This window comes from Pan paniscus, chromosome X (assembly GCF_029289425.2).
Source record: "Pan paniscus chromosome X, NHGRI_mPanPan1-v2.0_pri, whole genome shotgun sequence".
Classification (NCBI taxonomy): Eukaryota; Metazoa; Chordata; class Mammalia; order Primates; family Hominidae; genus Pan; species Pan paniscus.
The window spans coordinates 18,598,541-18,615,990 of NC_073272.2; the positions used below are offsets into that span (position 1 = coordinate 18,598,541).

Consider the following 17,450-nt stretch of genomic DNA (forward strand, 5'->3'; position numbering starts at 1 on the left):
CACCATGCCTGGCTGATTTTTGTATTTTTAGTAGAGACGGGGTTTCACCATCTTGGCCAGGCTGGTCTTGAACTCCTGACCTTGTGATCCACCCTCCTCGGCCTCCCAAAGTACCAGGATTACAGGTATGAGCCATGGCGCCCGGCCTGCTACTTTCTTTGGTTGTCCCAAATTGGGGTTCGTTGGACACCCACTGCCTCCACCATGCAGCCTAAGTTTGACCTAACAAACTTTGCCTTACAGATGTGTCACGGATCTTTAAGAACTCTCCGTAACCATTAGAGATCCTGGGGACTGCCCAGTCTGTGGATTGCAATGTTGATGGCTGTCACTCTCATGACATCATAGATGACATCAACAGTGATGCAGTGCAATACCCAGCTATTTTTTTTTTTTTTTTTTGAGATGGAGTCTCGCTCTGTCACCCAGGCTGGAGTGCAGTGGCGCAGTCTTGGCTCACTGCAAGCTCCGCCTCCTGGGTTCACGCCATTCTCCTGCCTCAGCCTCCGGAGTAGCTGGGACTACAGGCGCCTGCCACCACGCCCGGCTAATTTTTTTGTATTTTTAGTAGAGTCGGGGTTTCACCGTGGTCTTGATCTCCTGACCTCGTGATCCACCCGCCTCGGCCTCCCAAAGTGCTGGGATTACAGGTGTGAACCACTGCGCCTGGCCAATACCCAGCTATTTAAGAAGCACAAAGGGTCCAGGCGCGGTGGCTCACGCCTGTAATCCCAGCATTTTGGGAGGCCGAGGCGGGCAGATCACGAGGTCAGGAGTTCGAGATCAGCCTGGCCAACATAGTGAAACTCCGTCTTTACTAAAAATACAAAAATTAGCCGGGCATGGTGGCGCACGCCTGTAATCTCAGCTACTCGAAGGTCTGAGGCAGGAGAATCGCTTGAACCCGGGAGGCGGAGGTTGTGATGAGCTGAGATCGTGCCACTGCACTCCAGCCTGGGCAACAGAGTGAGACTCTGTCTCAAAAAAAAAAGAAGCACAAAGGAAAATATTCCAATAAAGGATCATTTGACAGCCAAAAAGTAAAATAAATTAAGGCAGAGCCAAGAATTATAAAAAGAAAAAATAATTCTTCATTTCCAACTTCTAGGTCCACAATCCAAACAAAGGTAATTATGGTGAACAATTTTGGGGATATTCTTGTAGGAAAATTGTATCCATATATTGGCTTATACAGTATATGGATATTTTAAATTTATACTGATGTATTCATCCTGTACTGGCCATTTGCCTTTTTTCCTACCTAATTATACTATGTCGGCATACGATCTGTTTTATTCCTTTGAATGGCTGCATGGTTTTACCTTGTATGGTTGGCCGTTATTTAACCAGTTCCCTATTGGTGGACATTTAGGTTGTTTTCTGGTTTGGTGAGTAACCGTTTACACTTGAGTGAGAATATCTGGAATAAACTCAAAGCGGTAGAATTGTTGGGTGAAAATGCATGTGAGTTCAGACGTTGATAGAGCTTGCTAATACCTCTACAAACCCACTCTACCAATTTAGAGCCCCCCACCCCCCGCCAAAAGTATGCTGAGTGACCTGTTTGCCCACACCAAGGTTGTTTTTTTACTCCTTTAAAATGTGGTAAGTTAAAGATGGTACCTTGGTTTGCTTTGCATTTTTATTTGTATATTGGGCATTTTTAGTTCTTTAATTGTGATCTGCCTGTTCACAAACCCTTGAAAACGGTGTCTCTGGCTCATCTGTAAGGGCTTCCTGCAGTCTTTTGGCTAGTCTGAAAGTTTTTAGTTTTTAAAAATTTGTTGTAGATTTAAGGGGTACAAGTTTCGTTACATGGATACATTATGTAGCGGTGAAGTCTGAAGTCTGGGATTTTAGTATAACCATCACTACTAGGAATAGTATAAATTGGGCCCAATAGGTAATTTCTCATACCTCACTGTCCGTTGTCCCTCCACCCCAGGAATTTCAAAGATTTTAATTATTTAGCAAACTAATCTCCAATCACCACCACTGCCCCCCCCCCTTTTTTTTTTTTTTTTGAGAGACAGAGCCTGGCTGTGTTGCCCAGGCTAGAGTGCAGTGGTGCAGTCATAGCTTGCTGATCTTCCAAGCTCAAGTGATCCTCCTACCTTAGCCTCCTGAGTAGCTGGGACCGCAGATGTGTGCCGTCACACACGGCTAATTTTTTTATTTTTAGTAGAGACAGGTCTTGCTGTGTTGCACAGGCTAATCTTGAACTCATGAGCTCAAGCAATCCTCCTACCTTGGCCTTGCATAGTGTTGGGATTACAGGCGTGAGCCACCGCACCCGCCCTCCACCCCCTTTTTAAAAATAGCTTCTGGGCTTTTTGCTTTCCTTTGAAAGGCCTTCTTGGCTACTCTGTGCTACTGAGATAGCCCTGCTCTGTCTATGGAGCAGTCATTCTGCTGTATATAATTTCATAAAAATAAAAAAACCAAAACAACAACAACAAAAGAAAGGCCTTCTTCATGCCAAGGTTATGGAAAAAAATTTGTTGAGGACTTCTTCAAGCTCTTTGTGGTTTTCATTTTTCATGTTTCAATCTTGGTATATCTGGAGGGGGTAAGACAGGATACCCCTTTGTTCCCCCATATGGTTTGGGAGATATCATAAATCATTTATTTCCTTTACCAATTTGAAATGACACCATTTTTAATGTAGTAAATTCCCATGTATGGGTCTGTGTGGTCTGTTTTTAAAGACAGTGCTATATAACTTAGGAAGTCTCAGACAAGTATTTCATACCTAAAATTTACATAAGATCTAACCTTTGGGAGTTTATATTTGGAAACATTGAGAATTTATTATCTTAAAGAATATAGGCATATTGTAGAGACATGTATACCAGAATCTAATTATATAATAGTGCACAGTAATATTTTATCTGTTAAAAATAAATATCCTTTCATTTCATTTCTTTGTTCTAACACAGTAAAACAGACTACTATTTAAGGAGGCATTGAGTTATGTAATACATATTTTAAAGGCTTTGATCCAAAATGGTTAAAACAGGAATTTGAGATAAATGATTGATAAAGCATTAGCTGTGAGGAAAACTGTGCTATCCACAATAGTTCTTTGGAAGATTAAAATAGCCTTAGTGTATACACTGTTTTAAATGACTTATACAAAGCTGAAGTCATTTTTGTAATTTAGCCACATGACAATGTAATTTTTATAATAGGCTTGTTTGTAAAACTTTGTATTTGGAAATGTGAAAGCCCCTCAAAATACTGGAAGGGTTTAGGAGGAAGGTTTATGTTTTATAAAACCAAATAAGACCAATAGCTGATGCCCCGAGAGTATGGGGTATCTTTGATATCTTTCACTATTTCCTCATCCATTTCTGCCTCCACTGCCCCTCCCAGGGCAGAGCGAGCATGGTTGCACATACACTGTTGTCCGTACACTCCTGGTTGAAGTTAACAACTCTTAGGGTAAATTATTAGAAACAAAGGGTTGGAAAGATTTTTAGAGATAATTTGGTTTATCCTAAAACACAAAATTAAGGCCAAGCATGGTGGCTCACGCCTGTAATTCCAGCACTTTGGGAGGCTGAGGCGGGCAGATCATCTGAGGCCAGGAGTTCAAGACCAGCTTGGCCAACATGGCGAAACCCCATCTCTACTAAAAAATACAAAAATTGGCCGGGCGCGGTGGCTCATGCCTGTAATCCCAGCACTTTGGGAGGCCGAGGCCAGTGGATCATGAGGTCAGGAGATCAAGACAATCCTGGTTAACACGGTGAAACCCCATCTCTACTAAAAATACAAAAAAATTAGCTGGATGTGGTGGTGCGCGCCTGTAGTCCCAGCTACTCGGGAGGCTGAGGCAGGAGAATTGCTTGAACTCGGGAGGCGGAGGTTGCAGTGAGCCGAGGTCGTGCCACTGCACTCCATCCTGGGGGACAGAGCGAGACTCTGTCTCAAAAAAAAAAAAAAAAAAAATTAGGCGTGGTGGCACACGCCTGTAGTCCCAACTACTCAGGAGGCCGAGGCAGGAGAATCGCTTGAACCCTGGAGGTGGAGGTTGCAGTGAGCTGAGATAGGGCCACTGCACTCCAGCCTGGGTGATGGAGCGAGACTCTGTCTTAAAACAAACAAAACAAAAACAAACCACAAAATTAAAAAACAACAACAAACTAACTCCAATTCCTTAAATAATCACTTCAAATTATTTGAAGCTGTCCCTACCCCCAAATTAGACATGTCTTACCTCCCTAAATCCCAGAGTTAATCCCTGCTAAAAATTCTGCGTATCTTTCATGATGTTTTCTGAATGCATATTGGTATTTCTAGTGTGCTGTGTATTTTTAGACATTTAATTTAGATTTATTTTGTAACTGCGTCAGAGATCTGTTTGACTTTGAACTTGCATTTTCCAAAGCTGATTTATAAAGTGAGGGAAACAGTGTAATAGAGAGAACATTGACTCTTGAGTTTGGTGGACCTGGTTTTGAATTTTCCCAGCCCCTTTTACTGATTTTAATATGATTTTGAGCGAGTTACTTAATCTCGTCAAGTCTCATTTTCTGTACCTGGGAACAATAAGGCCTGTATCTCAGTGAGGCAGGGAAGGTTAAATGGGGTCACTTTGAGAACACCTCACACAGTGTCAGCCTGAGGTGCTAAAGGTTCCCTTTACTTATTTGATAAGTTCCTCCTAGACTGGGAATCTGAGGCAAGCTAAGGATGTCTGTCTAGGAAAATGCAGAAATACACACAACTTTTCCCAACTGCTCCCTCTGAAGGTCCACTCTAGCTCTTGCTGGCAAGGACTGGGTAATTTGTGTCCTCTGCATATGCCTGGCCCTGGTCAAAGGTGTTTGAGCTCATGTGAGCAAGCAGTAGTTGAAATAATTAGGAAGTGAATGTGGGTGTTGGTGGAAGGGAAAGAAACCTAAAAAATTTTTTTTCCTTTTGGTTTTAATTTCCATGTTCTTAGTTTTGAATGTTTTGATCCAAAAAGCTATTACAAGTAGTTGATGAATGCAGAGTACTTCCTCATGTTCATTTGCAAAAATTTCTATGATAGTTGTTCTTTGCTCCTGTCATTTATTATTGATAAACTGGTGACCTCCCATTTTGAAGGCATCTCTTGGTCAGTTAGTGAGTCCTCTTAGCTCCAAGTATTGAGACAGTGGAAGGAAGATTGCAAAATATATCCTTTGACCGGAGGGGAGTGGCTACGGTGGGGGATTATTCGTGTTTAAGGCTCTTGTAAACAAACACTTGTAGCACAGTGTTGTGCTTCTCTAAAAGGTACACATGCTGCTCACAAGATGCAGATGTCATAGCTTTTGTGTCTTGATTTTCTGCAGGGAAGGGTTCTAATAGAAATCCATCTGGAAACTACTCAGTGTTGGTTTCATTTTCATTTGAGATTGGAATTTAAATAAATATTTCCTCCCCTTTTGTTTTTCCAAATAAGGCACTATATTAGAGCTCTTCATTTTGCTGTTAAAAAACATGTTAAAGCTCTTGTAAAGGTAACTCATGGCACCTAACTTAAAAGGTGAAAACACGCCTGCTGTGAAAGTCTTGTCCCCACTCACCCAGTTTGTCTCCAGTAATGTTTCTTTGTGTCCGGCCAGAGATTGGATATACTACTCTGCTCATACATTTATACCTCCTCAAGCCTCATATCATGGCATATGGTATGTGCTACAGGGTATTTTGCTTTTTCCCTTATTAACGTGTCCTTACCAGTAATTATATAACCACCTTATTCTTTTTTTTAACAGTATGGTACTCAATTGGATGGATGTACGGCAGTTTATTCATGCGGTCTATTATTTATTGATATTTAGGATATTTCTGAATTTTTGCTACCATAAATAATGCTGCATAAATAACCTTATGTATTATGTCATTCACAAATGCACTGGTATATCTGTAGGAAAAACTGGTAAGAAATGAATTTGCTGGATCAAAGCATATGTGACTTGATGTTTTCTCCCTCCAACATCTTACGAAAAATTTCAAAGCTACTGCAAAGTTTATACTAAACATCAATTTTGCCACCACCTAGATTTTACCTTTGACATTTTACTCCGGTTGCTTTTTCAGTTATCCATTTATCTGTCCCTTCACCCATGAAGCCATCAGAAGTACATTATGTGCTAAGTTTTAGCAAATGCATGCAGCTCTGTAACTGAAATCCCCATCAAGATACAGAGCATTACCAACACCCTAGAGGTTCCCTTGTGCTGGTTCCCAGTCAGTCCCTTCCCCGACTGGACTCCTTGGTGGTTAAGTCAATTTATCCTCCCACCAGGAATGCTTGAGAATGCCCCACACCCCCTCCCACAGTGTTGTCGAAGTTTTTGATGTGTAAAATGATATCTTATAGTTGTTTTTTTTTTTTTTTTTTTTTTTTGAGATGAAGTTTCGCTCTGTTGCCCAGGTTGGAGTGCAGTGGCGTGATCTCGGCTCTCTGCAACCTCCGCCTCCCGGGTTCAAGCCATTCTCCTGCCTCAGCCTCCCGAGTAGCTGGGATTACAGGCATGCGCCACTATGCCTGGCTAATTTTGTATTTTTAATAGAGATGGGGTTTCTCCATGTTGGTCAGGCTGGTCTCAAACTCCTGACCTCAGTTTATCTGCCCGCCTCAGCCTCCCAAAGTTCTAGGATTACAGGTGTGAGCCACCGCACCAGGCCAAGATATTTTCTTCCAGCACTTCTCTGTGTGTGTATGTACATACACACAGATGGTTCCTGGCTTACTGTGGTTCAACTTGCATTGTTGACTTTAGGATGGATTTATCACTGTGTAACCCTAATGTATGTTGAGCAGCATCTGTATACATATATATAGTGCGTATACAAAATATACAGTACATTCTGTTTTGTAATTCATTTTTGTGCATCGTATTTTGGGAGCATCTCTTCCCATTATTAAATAGGCTTCTGTAAGATGGCTGGGCCAGGAGAAGGATGTTTGAACAGTAGTAGACAGAAGGTAGTTATGAAGCAGTATATTTTTGTGGTTAAGAGCATGGACTCAGACTGCTAGAGTTCAAATCTTTGCCCTGCAGTTTACTAACTGTGACCTTAGGCAGGATACTTAACTTTACATGCCATAGTTTGCTCATCTCTAAAATGGAGAAAATAATAGTGCCTACCTAGTGGCATTGTTGTGAGGATTAAGCTAATTAATATAGGAAAGTTCTTACAGTAGTGCCTGGATGTACTATTTACTGTATAAGTATTAGCTGCTACTACTATTATTTATATAAGAGATTGATCCAAAAAAAGGCATCCAGAATGGGCATCAGAGAGAGAAGACAGAGTAGGAAATTGTACTGGGCATATGATATAGAATTCTCTGGTTGAGGAGATGAGGTCTGAGAAATCATTTACAATTTAATAAAGTTATTGGCCTAAGAATTTGCTTAATATTCAATAGCCCAGGTACAGAGCCTCAAGTAGGTTGTTAATTGAATAGTCCTTGTGGTAGAAAAATTGGGGCCTGCTATTTCAAGAGTATTTGTAGACTGTGGTTTGAATCAAGTCCTGTTGGAACTGGGCTTATTAATAAACAAAAAGATTTTGTAGAGCGAAAGTATATCTTTCATTAGCAAATGTAAAAAATACCCCAATACCACATCAAAATTAGTTGTACAAGAGAGAAGGGAAATGTAATACTGTCTTGCTTCTAATGATAAAATAAAAATAGTGGTATTTTCATTTTTTGTTTGTTTGAGACAGAGTCTTGCTCTATTGCCCAGGCTGGAGTACAGTGGTGTGATCTCAGCTCACTGCAACCTCCACCTCCTGGGTTCAAACAATTCTTGTGCCTCAGCCTCCCGAGTAAACCGGGATTCCAGGCACGTACCACCATGCCCAGCTAATTTTTGTATTTTTACCAGAGATGGTGATTTGCCATGTTGGCCAGGCTGGTCTTGAACTCCTGACCTCAAGTGTTCTACCCACCTCAGCCCCCCAAATTGCTGGGTTTCCAGCATGAGCTACCGTGCCTGGCCAATAGTGGTATTTTCTATAACTTGTGTATTAATGCCTAGGTTCTTTTCGTGGATTGTTTTCAACAGCCATTTTTGCCTCTGTATGCTCCCCATCAGTTGGCGTTTGAGTACCATTTGTGCATAATAAGCTATTGCTACTTAGGAGGCTGTATGTATCAAATACGTGATATTGTAATATGTGATAAGAGTTCAGAGGCAGGAGTGTCTGGAAAGACAAAAAAATCGGAAGTATTAACTACAAATAGGAAGTGATGACATACAATTAAAAGGAAAATAGGTGATGTGGTGTTTGTGCACTATACAGATTAATTTAATATTATTCTTTATGCCATATGACACCACCTATTATTCTGCATTACACAATAGTTTTTTGGCCTTCCTTGAGTCTATTTTTTTTTTGAGATGGAGTTTTCCCTCTTGTCGCCCAGGCTGGAGTGTAATGGCGCGATCTCAGCTTGCTGCAACTTCCGCCTCCCAGGTTCAAGCAATTCTCTGGCCTCAGCCTCCCGAGTAGCAGGCATGCACCACCACGCCCAGCTAATTTTTGTGGTTTTAGTAGAGACGAGGTTTCACCGTGTTGGCCAGGCTGTTCTTGAACTCTTGACCTTGGGTGATCTGCTTGCCTCGGCCTCCCAAAGTGCTGAGATTACAGGTGTGAGCCACCGTGGCCGGCTTTTTTTTTTTTTTTGAGACGGAGTCTCGCTGCCAGGCTGGAGTACAGTGACCCGATCTCGGCTCAGTGCAACCTCTGCTTCCCGGGTTCAAGTGATTCTCCTGCCTCAGCATCCCGAGTAGCTGGGACTCTACAGGCACGCACCACACCCAGCTAATTTTTATATGTTTAGTAGAGACGGGGTTTCACCATGTTGGCCAGGATGGTCTTGATCATCTCTTGACCTCGTCATCTGCCTGCCTCAGCCTCCCAAACTGCTGGAATTACAGACGTGAGTCACCGCACCCGACCCTGAGTCTTTATATTGTCTTTTTGCTGTATAGTGGTAATAGTAAATGACCTGTATACTTTTTTTTCTTTTTTTTTTTTTTTTTTTTTGTTGAGATGTAGTCTTGCTCTGTCGCCCAGGCTGGAGTGCAGTGGCACGATCTTGGCTCACTGTAACCTTTGTCTCCTGAGTTCAAGCAATTCTCCTACCTCAGCCTCCTGAGCAGCTGGGATTACAGGCGCCCGCCACCACGCCCAGCTAATTTTTGCTTTTTTTTTTTAGTAGAGACGAGATTTCATCACATTGGCCAGGCTGGTCTTGAACTCCTGACCTCAAGTGATCCACCCGCCTCGGCCTCCCAAAGTGCTGGGATTACAGGTATGAGCCACCGTGCCTGGCCAATGACCTGTATACTTTTAATCTGAAAACAAGAGTAACTTTTAATTAAATCTCCTTATGATGTTTTGAAATAAGTGAATATTTATTCCTTTTTTTTTTTTTTTTTTTGTGAGACAGAGTCTCACTCTGTCCCAGGCTGGAATGCAGTGGCGCGATCTCGGCTCACTGCAACCTCTGCCTCCCAGGTTCAAGTGATTCTCCTGCCTCAGCCTCCCGAGTAGCTGGGATTACAGGTGTGTGCCATCACGCCCGGCTAATGTTTGTATTTTTAGCAGAGACAGGGTTTCACCATGTTGGCTAGGCTGGTCTCGAACTCCTGATCTCATGATCCACTGGCCTTGGCCTCCCAAAGTTCTGGGATTACAGGCATGAGCCACTGCGGCCAGCCTTTTTTTTTTGAGGTGGAGTTTCGCTCTTCTGCCCAGGCTGGAGTACAATGGTGTGATCTCGGCTCACCACAACCTCTGCCTCGCAGGTTCTAGTGATTCTCCTGCCTCAGCCTCCCTAGTAGCTAGGATTACAGGCTTGCACCACCACGCCTGGCTAATTTTGTATTTTTAGTAGAGACAAGGTTTTTCCATGTTGGTCAGGGTAGTCTTGAACTCCTGACCTCAGGTGATCTGCCCGCCTCAACCTCCCAAAGTGCTGGGATTACAGGTATGAGCTACTGCGCCAGTCCTATTCCTTTCTTCCAAGTTGAGGTAACCATGAAGTCATCTGAAAAATATATCTGGTAAGGGACTTGTAGCTAGTTACATAAAGAACTCTTACAGTCCAATGATAAAATAACAACCCAATTAAACATGGGCAAAAGATCTGAAAAACATTCTTCAAAGAAGGTATACAAATGGCCAATAGGCACATGAAAAGATGTTCAATATTGTTAGTCATTAGGGAAATGCAAATCAAAAACACAGTGAGGTACCATCACACTCAGTAGGATGGCTATAAAAAATAATAATAACAAGTGTTGCTGAGGATGTGGAGAAATTGGAACCCTCATACACTTCTAGTGGGAATTTTAAATGGTACCAATGAGCTGCGCGTGGTGGCTCACGCCTGTAATCCTAGTGCCCTGGGAGACTGAAGCAAGAGGATTGCTTGAGCCCAGAAGTTTTGAGACCAGCCTGGGCAACATAGCGAGACTCTCCCTCTACAAAATTAAAAAAAAAAAAAATGAGCCTGGCGTAGTGGCACATACCTGTAATCTCAGCACTTTGGGAGGCTGAGGCGAGAAGATCCTTTGAGCCCAGGAGGTTGAGGCTGCAGTAAGCTTGCATTGTGCAGTCTGGGCAACAAAGCGAGACCTCGTCTCCAAAAAAAAAAAAAAAAAGTACAGTTGCTTGGGAAAATAGTCTTACAGTTCCTCAAAAGGTTCAACATAGAGTGGCCATATAGCAATTCCACTCCTAGGACTGTACCCTGGAGAAATGTCCACACAAAAATGAATGCATTAATGTTCATAGCAGAAATAGTCATAATTGGCCGGGCGCCATGGCTCACGCCTGTAATCCCAGCACTTTGGGAGGCCGAGGCAGGCGGATCATAAGGTCAGGAGATCGAGACCATCCTGGCTAACACGGTGAAACCCCGTCTCTACTAAAAACACAAAAAATTAGCTGGGCGTGGTGGCGGGCACCTGTAGTCCCAGCTACTCGGGAGGCTGAGGCAGGAGAATGGCGTGAACCCGGGAGATGGAGATTGCAGTGAGCCAAGATCACACCACTGCACTCCAGCCTGGGCGACAGAGCGAGACTCCATCTCAAAAAAAATAAAAAGAAATAGTCATAATAGCCAAAAATTGGAAATAACCCACATGTCCATCTGATGAATGGATAAATACAGTGTAGCCAAAAATTGGAAATAACCCACATGTCCATCTGATGAATGGATAAATACAATGTAGTCTCTCTGTATAAGGGATATTATTCAGCTACATGCATGGAATACTCATACATGCTATAACATGGAGGAATCTTGAAAATTTGCCACATGCAAATAGGCAGACTCAGCCCGGCGTGGTGGTTCACACCTGTAAACCCAGCACTTTGGGAGGCCAAGGTAGGTGGATCACCTAAGGTCAGGAGTTCGTGACCAGCCTGGCCAACATGGTGAAACCCTGTCTCTACTAAAAATACAAAAAATTAGCCGGGCATGGTTGCGGGTGCCCGTAATCCCAGCTACTTGGGAGGCTGAGGCAGGAGAATCGCTTGAACCCGGGAGGCAGAGGTTGCAGTGAGCGGAGACCGTGCCATTGCACTCCAGCCTGGGTGACAGAGTGAGACTCCATCTCAAAAGAAAAAATAGGCAGACTCAAAAGGCCACATATTGTATAGCTCCATTTATATGAAGTGTATCTAGAATAGCCAAATCCATAGAGGCAGCAACTAGATTAGTGGCCTGGTGCTGAAGGTTATAGAAGCATTAAGGGTTGATAGCTAAGGAGAACTGGGTTTCATTTTCAGGTTATGAAAGTGTTGCAAAGTTGACTGTGGTAATGTTTGCACAACTTCGTGAATGCAGTAAAATTAGTGAACTGTACACTTTAAGTTGGGGAATTGTATGGTATGTGAATTATATCACAATAAAGGTGTTACAAAATAAATCGCTAATGGAACTGAAAAACTACAAATGAACCAATCTCATTCCTCAAGTAGCCTCAGGGTTAGGACAGGCCTCAGGGTTTTCTTGGTGAAAATTATTTATGCTTCCCCTTTTTTCTACGAATTTCATGCTCACTGTATTTTTGATACGGCTTGACACCATATTTTCTGGGATTGTGTGGGTTTTATTATCATTAAGTGTCTGAGAAATTCTGTGTTAGAGATAAGCAGTCTTCTATTCTCGTTTGTTTGTTTTTGTTGTTGTTGAGATGGAGTCTTGCTCTGTCGCCCAGGCTGGAGTGCAATGGCGTGATCTAGGCTCACTGCAACCTCCGCCTCCCAGGTTCAAGCAATTCTCCTGCCTCAGCCTCCCGAGTAGCTGGGATTACAGGAATGCACCACCACGCCCAGTTAAATTTGTATTTTTAGTAGAGACGGGACTTCACCATGTTGATCAGGCTGGTCTCAAACTCCTGACCTCAGGTGATCCGCCTGCCTCAGCCTCCCAAAGTGCTGGGATTACAGGCGTGAGCCACTGCACCCAGCCCTTCTATTACCTCTTTATACACTTTTCATCAATATTTAAGGCCAACATTATAATTTTGTAGTGCCATTCTTTCTTTCTTTTTTTTTTTTTTTTTTTTTTGAGACTGAGTCTCACTCTGTCGCCCAGGCTAGAGTGCAGTGGCGCGATCTCGGCTCACTGCAACCTCTGCCTCCTGGGTTCCAGCGATTCTCCCTGACTCACCCTCCCAAGTAGCTGGGATTACAGGCGCCCACCACCATGCCCAGCTAATTTTTGTATTTTTAGTAGAGATGGGGTTTCACCATGTTGGCCAGGCTGGTCTCAAACTCCTGACCTCAAGTGATCTGCCTGCCTCGGCCTCCCAAAGTGCTGGGATTACAGGCGTGAGCCACCGCGACCGGCCTATAGTGCCATTCTTATACCTAATGGTTTTCAGGGAATAGATTTGAAACTATTATTATTTTTTTTGAGACGGAGTCTCGCTCTGTCACCCAGGCTGGAGTACAGTGGTGCGATCTCAGCTCACTGCAACCTCCGCTTCCCGGGTTCAAGCGATTCTCCTGCCTCAGCCTCCCTAGTAGCTGGGATTACAGGCATGCTCCACCACGCCTGGCTAATTTTCGTATTTTTAGTAGAGGTGGGGTTTCACCATGTTGGTCAGGCTCGTCTTGAACTCCTAACCTTGTGATCTGCCCGTCTCGGTCTCCCAAAGTGCTGGGATTACAGGCGTGAGCCACTGCGCCTGTCCGAAATTTTTTTTTTTAAATTGGGGAAAATGGTATTGATAGTACTCACTTTTTCCCTTTCTGTTGCTTTTGTGTAAAGGGTCTCTTTATATATCTATGCACCCAATTAGTACATGACATTTCAATATTTGATTAGAGGCGAAACTAGTAGTTACATGTGAAATGTAGCATTGAATTATCACTTTGCATCTGTTCTGTTAATAATAATACTGCTATAGTATGTTATTTGGGTATATTAATGATTTTTTTTTCTTTTTTTTTTGAGATGGAGTCTCACTTTGTCACCCAGGCTGGAGTGCGGTGGCGCGATCTCGGCTCACTACAACCTCTGCCCAGCTAATTTTTGTATTTTTAGTAGAGACGGGGTTTCACCATGTTGGCCAGGCTGGTCTTGAACTCCTGACCTCAAGTGATTTGGCCACCTCAGCCTCCCAAAGTGCTGAGATTACAGGCATGAGCCACCTCGCCCGGCCTATTAACAATTTTAAGAAGTTTCTACAGTAGTGAAATCTTACAAATGATTTTTCCTAAAACTTGATTGTGAATCCTCTCCCACCCCAAGAGATGAAGTCTCACTATATTGCCCAGGCTGTCCTCAAACTTGCCTTAGCCCCCAAATAGCTAGGACTACAAGCATGCCCCACGATGCGTGCCATTGTGAATTTTTGAAAAACTTTATGGGTTACGCTTGAGAAACATTGCTCTATAGAATATGATACATATGGAAGTGAATTTTTAAAATCTTTTCAAATAACTTAAGAGTTTCAGTATTTGTAAGTTTTTTCTATCTGAATTAGGCTTAGAGTGTGGCATCAAACCATAACTCTGAAATAGATAACCCATTTCCCTTTAATGTGTTAATTTTTTTTAAGATGTCAAAGTATTACATGCACATTATTTTAAAAGTGTCATGAAAAGCAGCATATCTTTAATCTCTCTTCTTAGAGGAAAATATTTGTTTTGGTTCCTCTTACTTCTTGAATAATGTATAAATTGCAACTTTTAAAATAAACTTTACTGAAATACATAAATTGAGAAAAGTATACAAATCATAAATGTTGGGCTTAATGAATTTTCACAAAGTGAATGTGTCACCTCATCTAGACCAAGAAATAGAACACTACAAGCACCCCAGGAGGCCCCATCCCCAATGGTAACTGCTATCCTGATTTCTAGCACCATTTATTAGCTTGCCTTGTTTTTGAACTTTATACATAAATGATTTCCTATAGTAGATACTCTTCTAGCACCTTTTTCACAACATAGGTCTGTGAAACTCATCTATGTGGTTGCATCCAACAGTAGTTCATTCTCACTGCTTTGATACTATAGTTTATCCATTCTGCTACTGATAGAAATTTGGGTTGATTCCATTTTGGAGCTATTAGGAATAGTGCTCCTTTATTCTTGGCCTTTGGATACACATATGTACACACTTGGGCAAAATCCCAGGAGTAGACTTAACTGGGTTAGAAGGTATCCATATATTGCCAAAGAGTTTTTCAAAGTGTCCTTGCCAATTTGTTCTTATGAAAGCACAGTACTGGATTTATCAACATTAGACTATAAAATATAAGATTTTATTTTCCTTAACCTCTCTATCCCTTCCTACTTTGATATTTTGAGTTCTTCAGTTGCACAAAATGATTATAACCTAAAATCTCAAATATCTACTCTCCCATAAATTTTGAAAGTAGCTTTTGTCCATTTGTGATAAGAGAAGGATACTAAACACCTCCTCACCTCAACAGTATTATTCAGAAAAGGAAGAGGCCCTCTTTCATACAGAGAGTAAATGCACAGAATTTAAATTTGTGCCACATCATGACCAGGAAGTGTTCACAAGGGGAAAAAACTCAAATAGGGTTAACAATGTGATAGAAGACAGTTACTGACATAAGAATAACATACTGGAATAAAGGCATCTTTACCATGTGTATTAGGGCAGGGATAGCTGCTTAAAATATCAGTCTCAAAATTTCCATGGCTTAGCATGAGAGAAGTTTATTTCTTGTTCACCTATAGTCCAGTGTAGGTTTTCTTTGTAAGTAGGGTGGCTTTCCTGTATGTACGTAGGATATGGAGTCCCAGGCTGCATTAATCCTGTGGCTCTGCCATCCCTTAGGGTCTTGGAGATGTCTGCATTTTGCCAGAGTCGGGGAGAGATGGTTGAGAAAGAACTTGTGCTTCTAAGAATAAAAGTCTTGGACAGTCGTGTCCTATGCCCACATTCAGTTGGTGGGAACTTCACGTGGAAGTCGCCCCTTGGTGTAAGGGGGCTGGGGAATAGTCCCTGGCTGGGCACTTGTCTCATAGTGCCAACTCCACAGGAACTTGGGGGAGCATGGGGTTTTGATGGATAGCTAGCTAGCCATCCCTGCTGTACTGTCTCCTTGAGGATAAGATTAGAATAATTAATATTCATTAACTGGGGACGGTTTCACTTCTGTTAAGGTGCTAATTATGTTAAGTGGTGAATTTTTATGTGGAAATCAATTTAGATTTATAACTAAATGGGTTTCTTGCCTCCTTTGGTACTGAATAGTTGTGTGATTCATTTTAACTAATTTCCTTATACTTTATAGTTAGGTCACCTCTCAGTGAAACCTAGAAAGTACCATATTTACATCAATTTTGCAAACCACTAAGGAAGAAAAAACTATCAGGCTATGATGTTCCATTGCTTGTAAACATTGATTACATTAGATTTAACCCCTTCTCCATCTTTTTTCTCCTTCTCCTTTCTTCTAGTTTGAAATTGGCACAATGGAAGAAGCTGGAATTTGTGGGCTAGGGGTGAAAGCAGATATGTTGTGTAACTCTCAATCAAATGATATTCTTCAACATCAAGGCTCAAATTGTGGTGGCACAAGTAACAAGCATTCATTGGAAGAGGAGGAAGGCAGTGACTTTATAACAGAGAACAGGAATTTGGTGAGCCCAGCATACTGCACGCAAGAGTCAAGAGAGGAAATCCCTGGGGGAGAAGCTCGAACAGATCCCCCTGATGGTCAGCAAGATTCAGAGTGCAACAGGAACAAAGAAAAAACTTTAGGTAATAATCCGTTCAGTGGTTGGACGTTTCACATGCTAATCATTTTACTTGTGTTTTCTGCAGCCCAGATAATTTTGAACACAGCCACTTTAGAGGTGCTTAGCCAACACACCTAGTGTCTTTGGTGAGGTCAGTCCATGTGTCTGCTGCAGTTATGTGCAGGAGGCGAAAACAGCAGAGAGGACGCTTAGTTTTTTTTTTTCCAAATAATCAAGAATTGGCTAATTAAAAATTTTTTTTTGTAGAGACAGGGTCTCACTGTGTTGCCCAGGCTGGTCTCAAACTCCTAAGCTCAAGCAGTCCTCTCCTGCCTCGGCCTCCCAAAGTGCTGAGATTTCAGGTGTGAGCCACTGTGCCCGGCCACATTGCAGTTATTTCTGATCATTTTCAGTAATTGTGTTTAATCGTCTCTTAAAGGTCTTATTGGCCTTGGGTTAAATGAGAGAAGATTTCATTAATACAATTTTATGTGAGTAGAAAAGCATTCTTTTTTGAAGTCACCCTTTTTCCCCCATAGCAGTCTGTATGTCAGAGTTATTTTGAGATATATATTTTGATGCAGTATCTTACAAATAAGAATGAACATTAAAAAAATAAAAATGGTACCTATCACCTAGCTTAAGAAATAAAAGATTACCCCTTACTTCGAAATGCCATTAGTCCCCTCCTAATCTCAGCCACCTGCCTCTCTCTGCCAAAGTCCTTACAGTATTGCTAAGGTCTTTCCCCACGGGAAGAGCTATCTTGTCATCCTTTGGTTAGTTAACCTTAGTTAACACACAGAATATACTTAGTAAATCATAAGAAAAGCACACGTTTTTAAATTGTTCGTAGGAAAAGGTATGTTCTCCTGTGATTATGTGTGTCTTTGGCAAAGTGTAGTACCAACTGAAACTCCCTTTGAACTTGCTTCTATATTCGAACTTGGTTAGGAGGAAGCTTTAAAAAAAATTCCATGCCCTTTGTAACTTGCCCTTTGTCTTAACTTGGACATCAGTGATTAGGCAAGGAAATTTATAAGCTTTTAACAAGAGTTCTTATAAATAGCTCGCAGTGTTAGTGAATGAGTTAAGAAATTTGGGGTGGGTATGGGGAGGGGAGCGAGGCCTGCTAATCCAGAATTTAAAAATTGCCTTTTTCATTGAGCTGGTAAATCTCTTATTTATAATCATAGGTGTAAATTAGTTTA

General features: G+C 42.0%; 1 protein-coding gene across 1 annotated transcript in view; it reads left to right on the forward strand.

Moving 5' to 3' along the window:
* Positions 1 to 17,450, forward strand: part of TXLNG (taxilin gamma) — a 56,106-nt gene that overhangs the window by 16,584 nt on the left and 22,072 nt on the right. Inside the window, exon 2 of the mRNA XM_034950426.4 lies at positions 15,958 to 16,261. Within this exon, the coding sequence (XP_034806317.1) occupies positions 15,958 to 16,261 (304 nt within the window). The remainder of the gene's footprint in view (positions 1 to 15,957; positions 16,262 to 17,450) is intronic.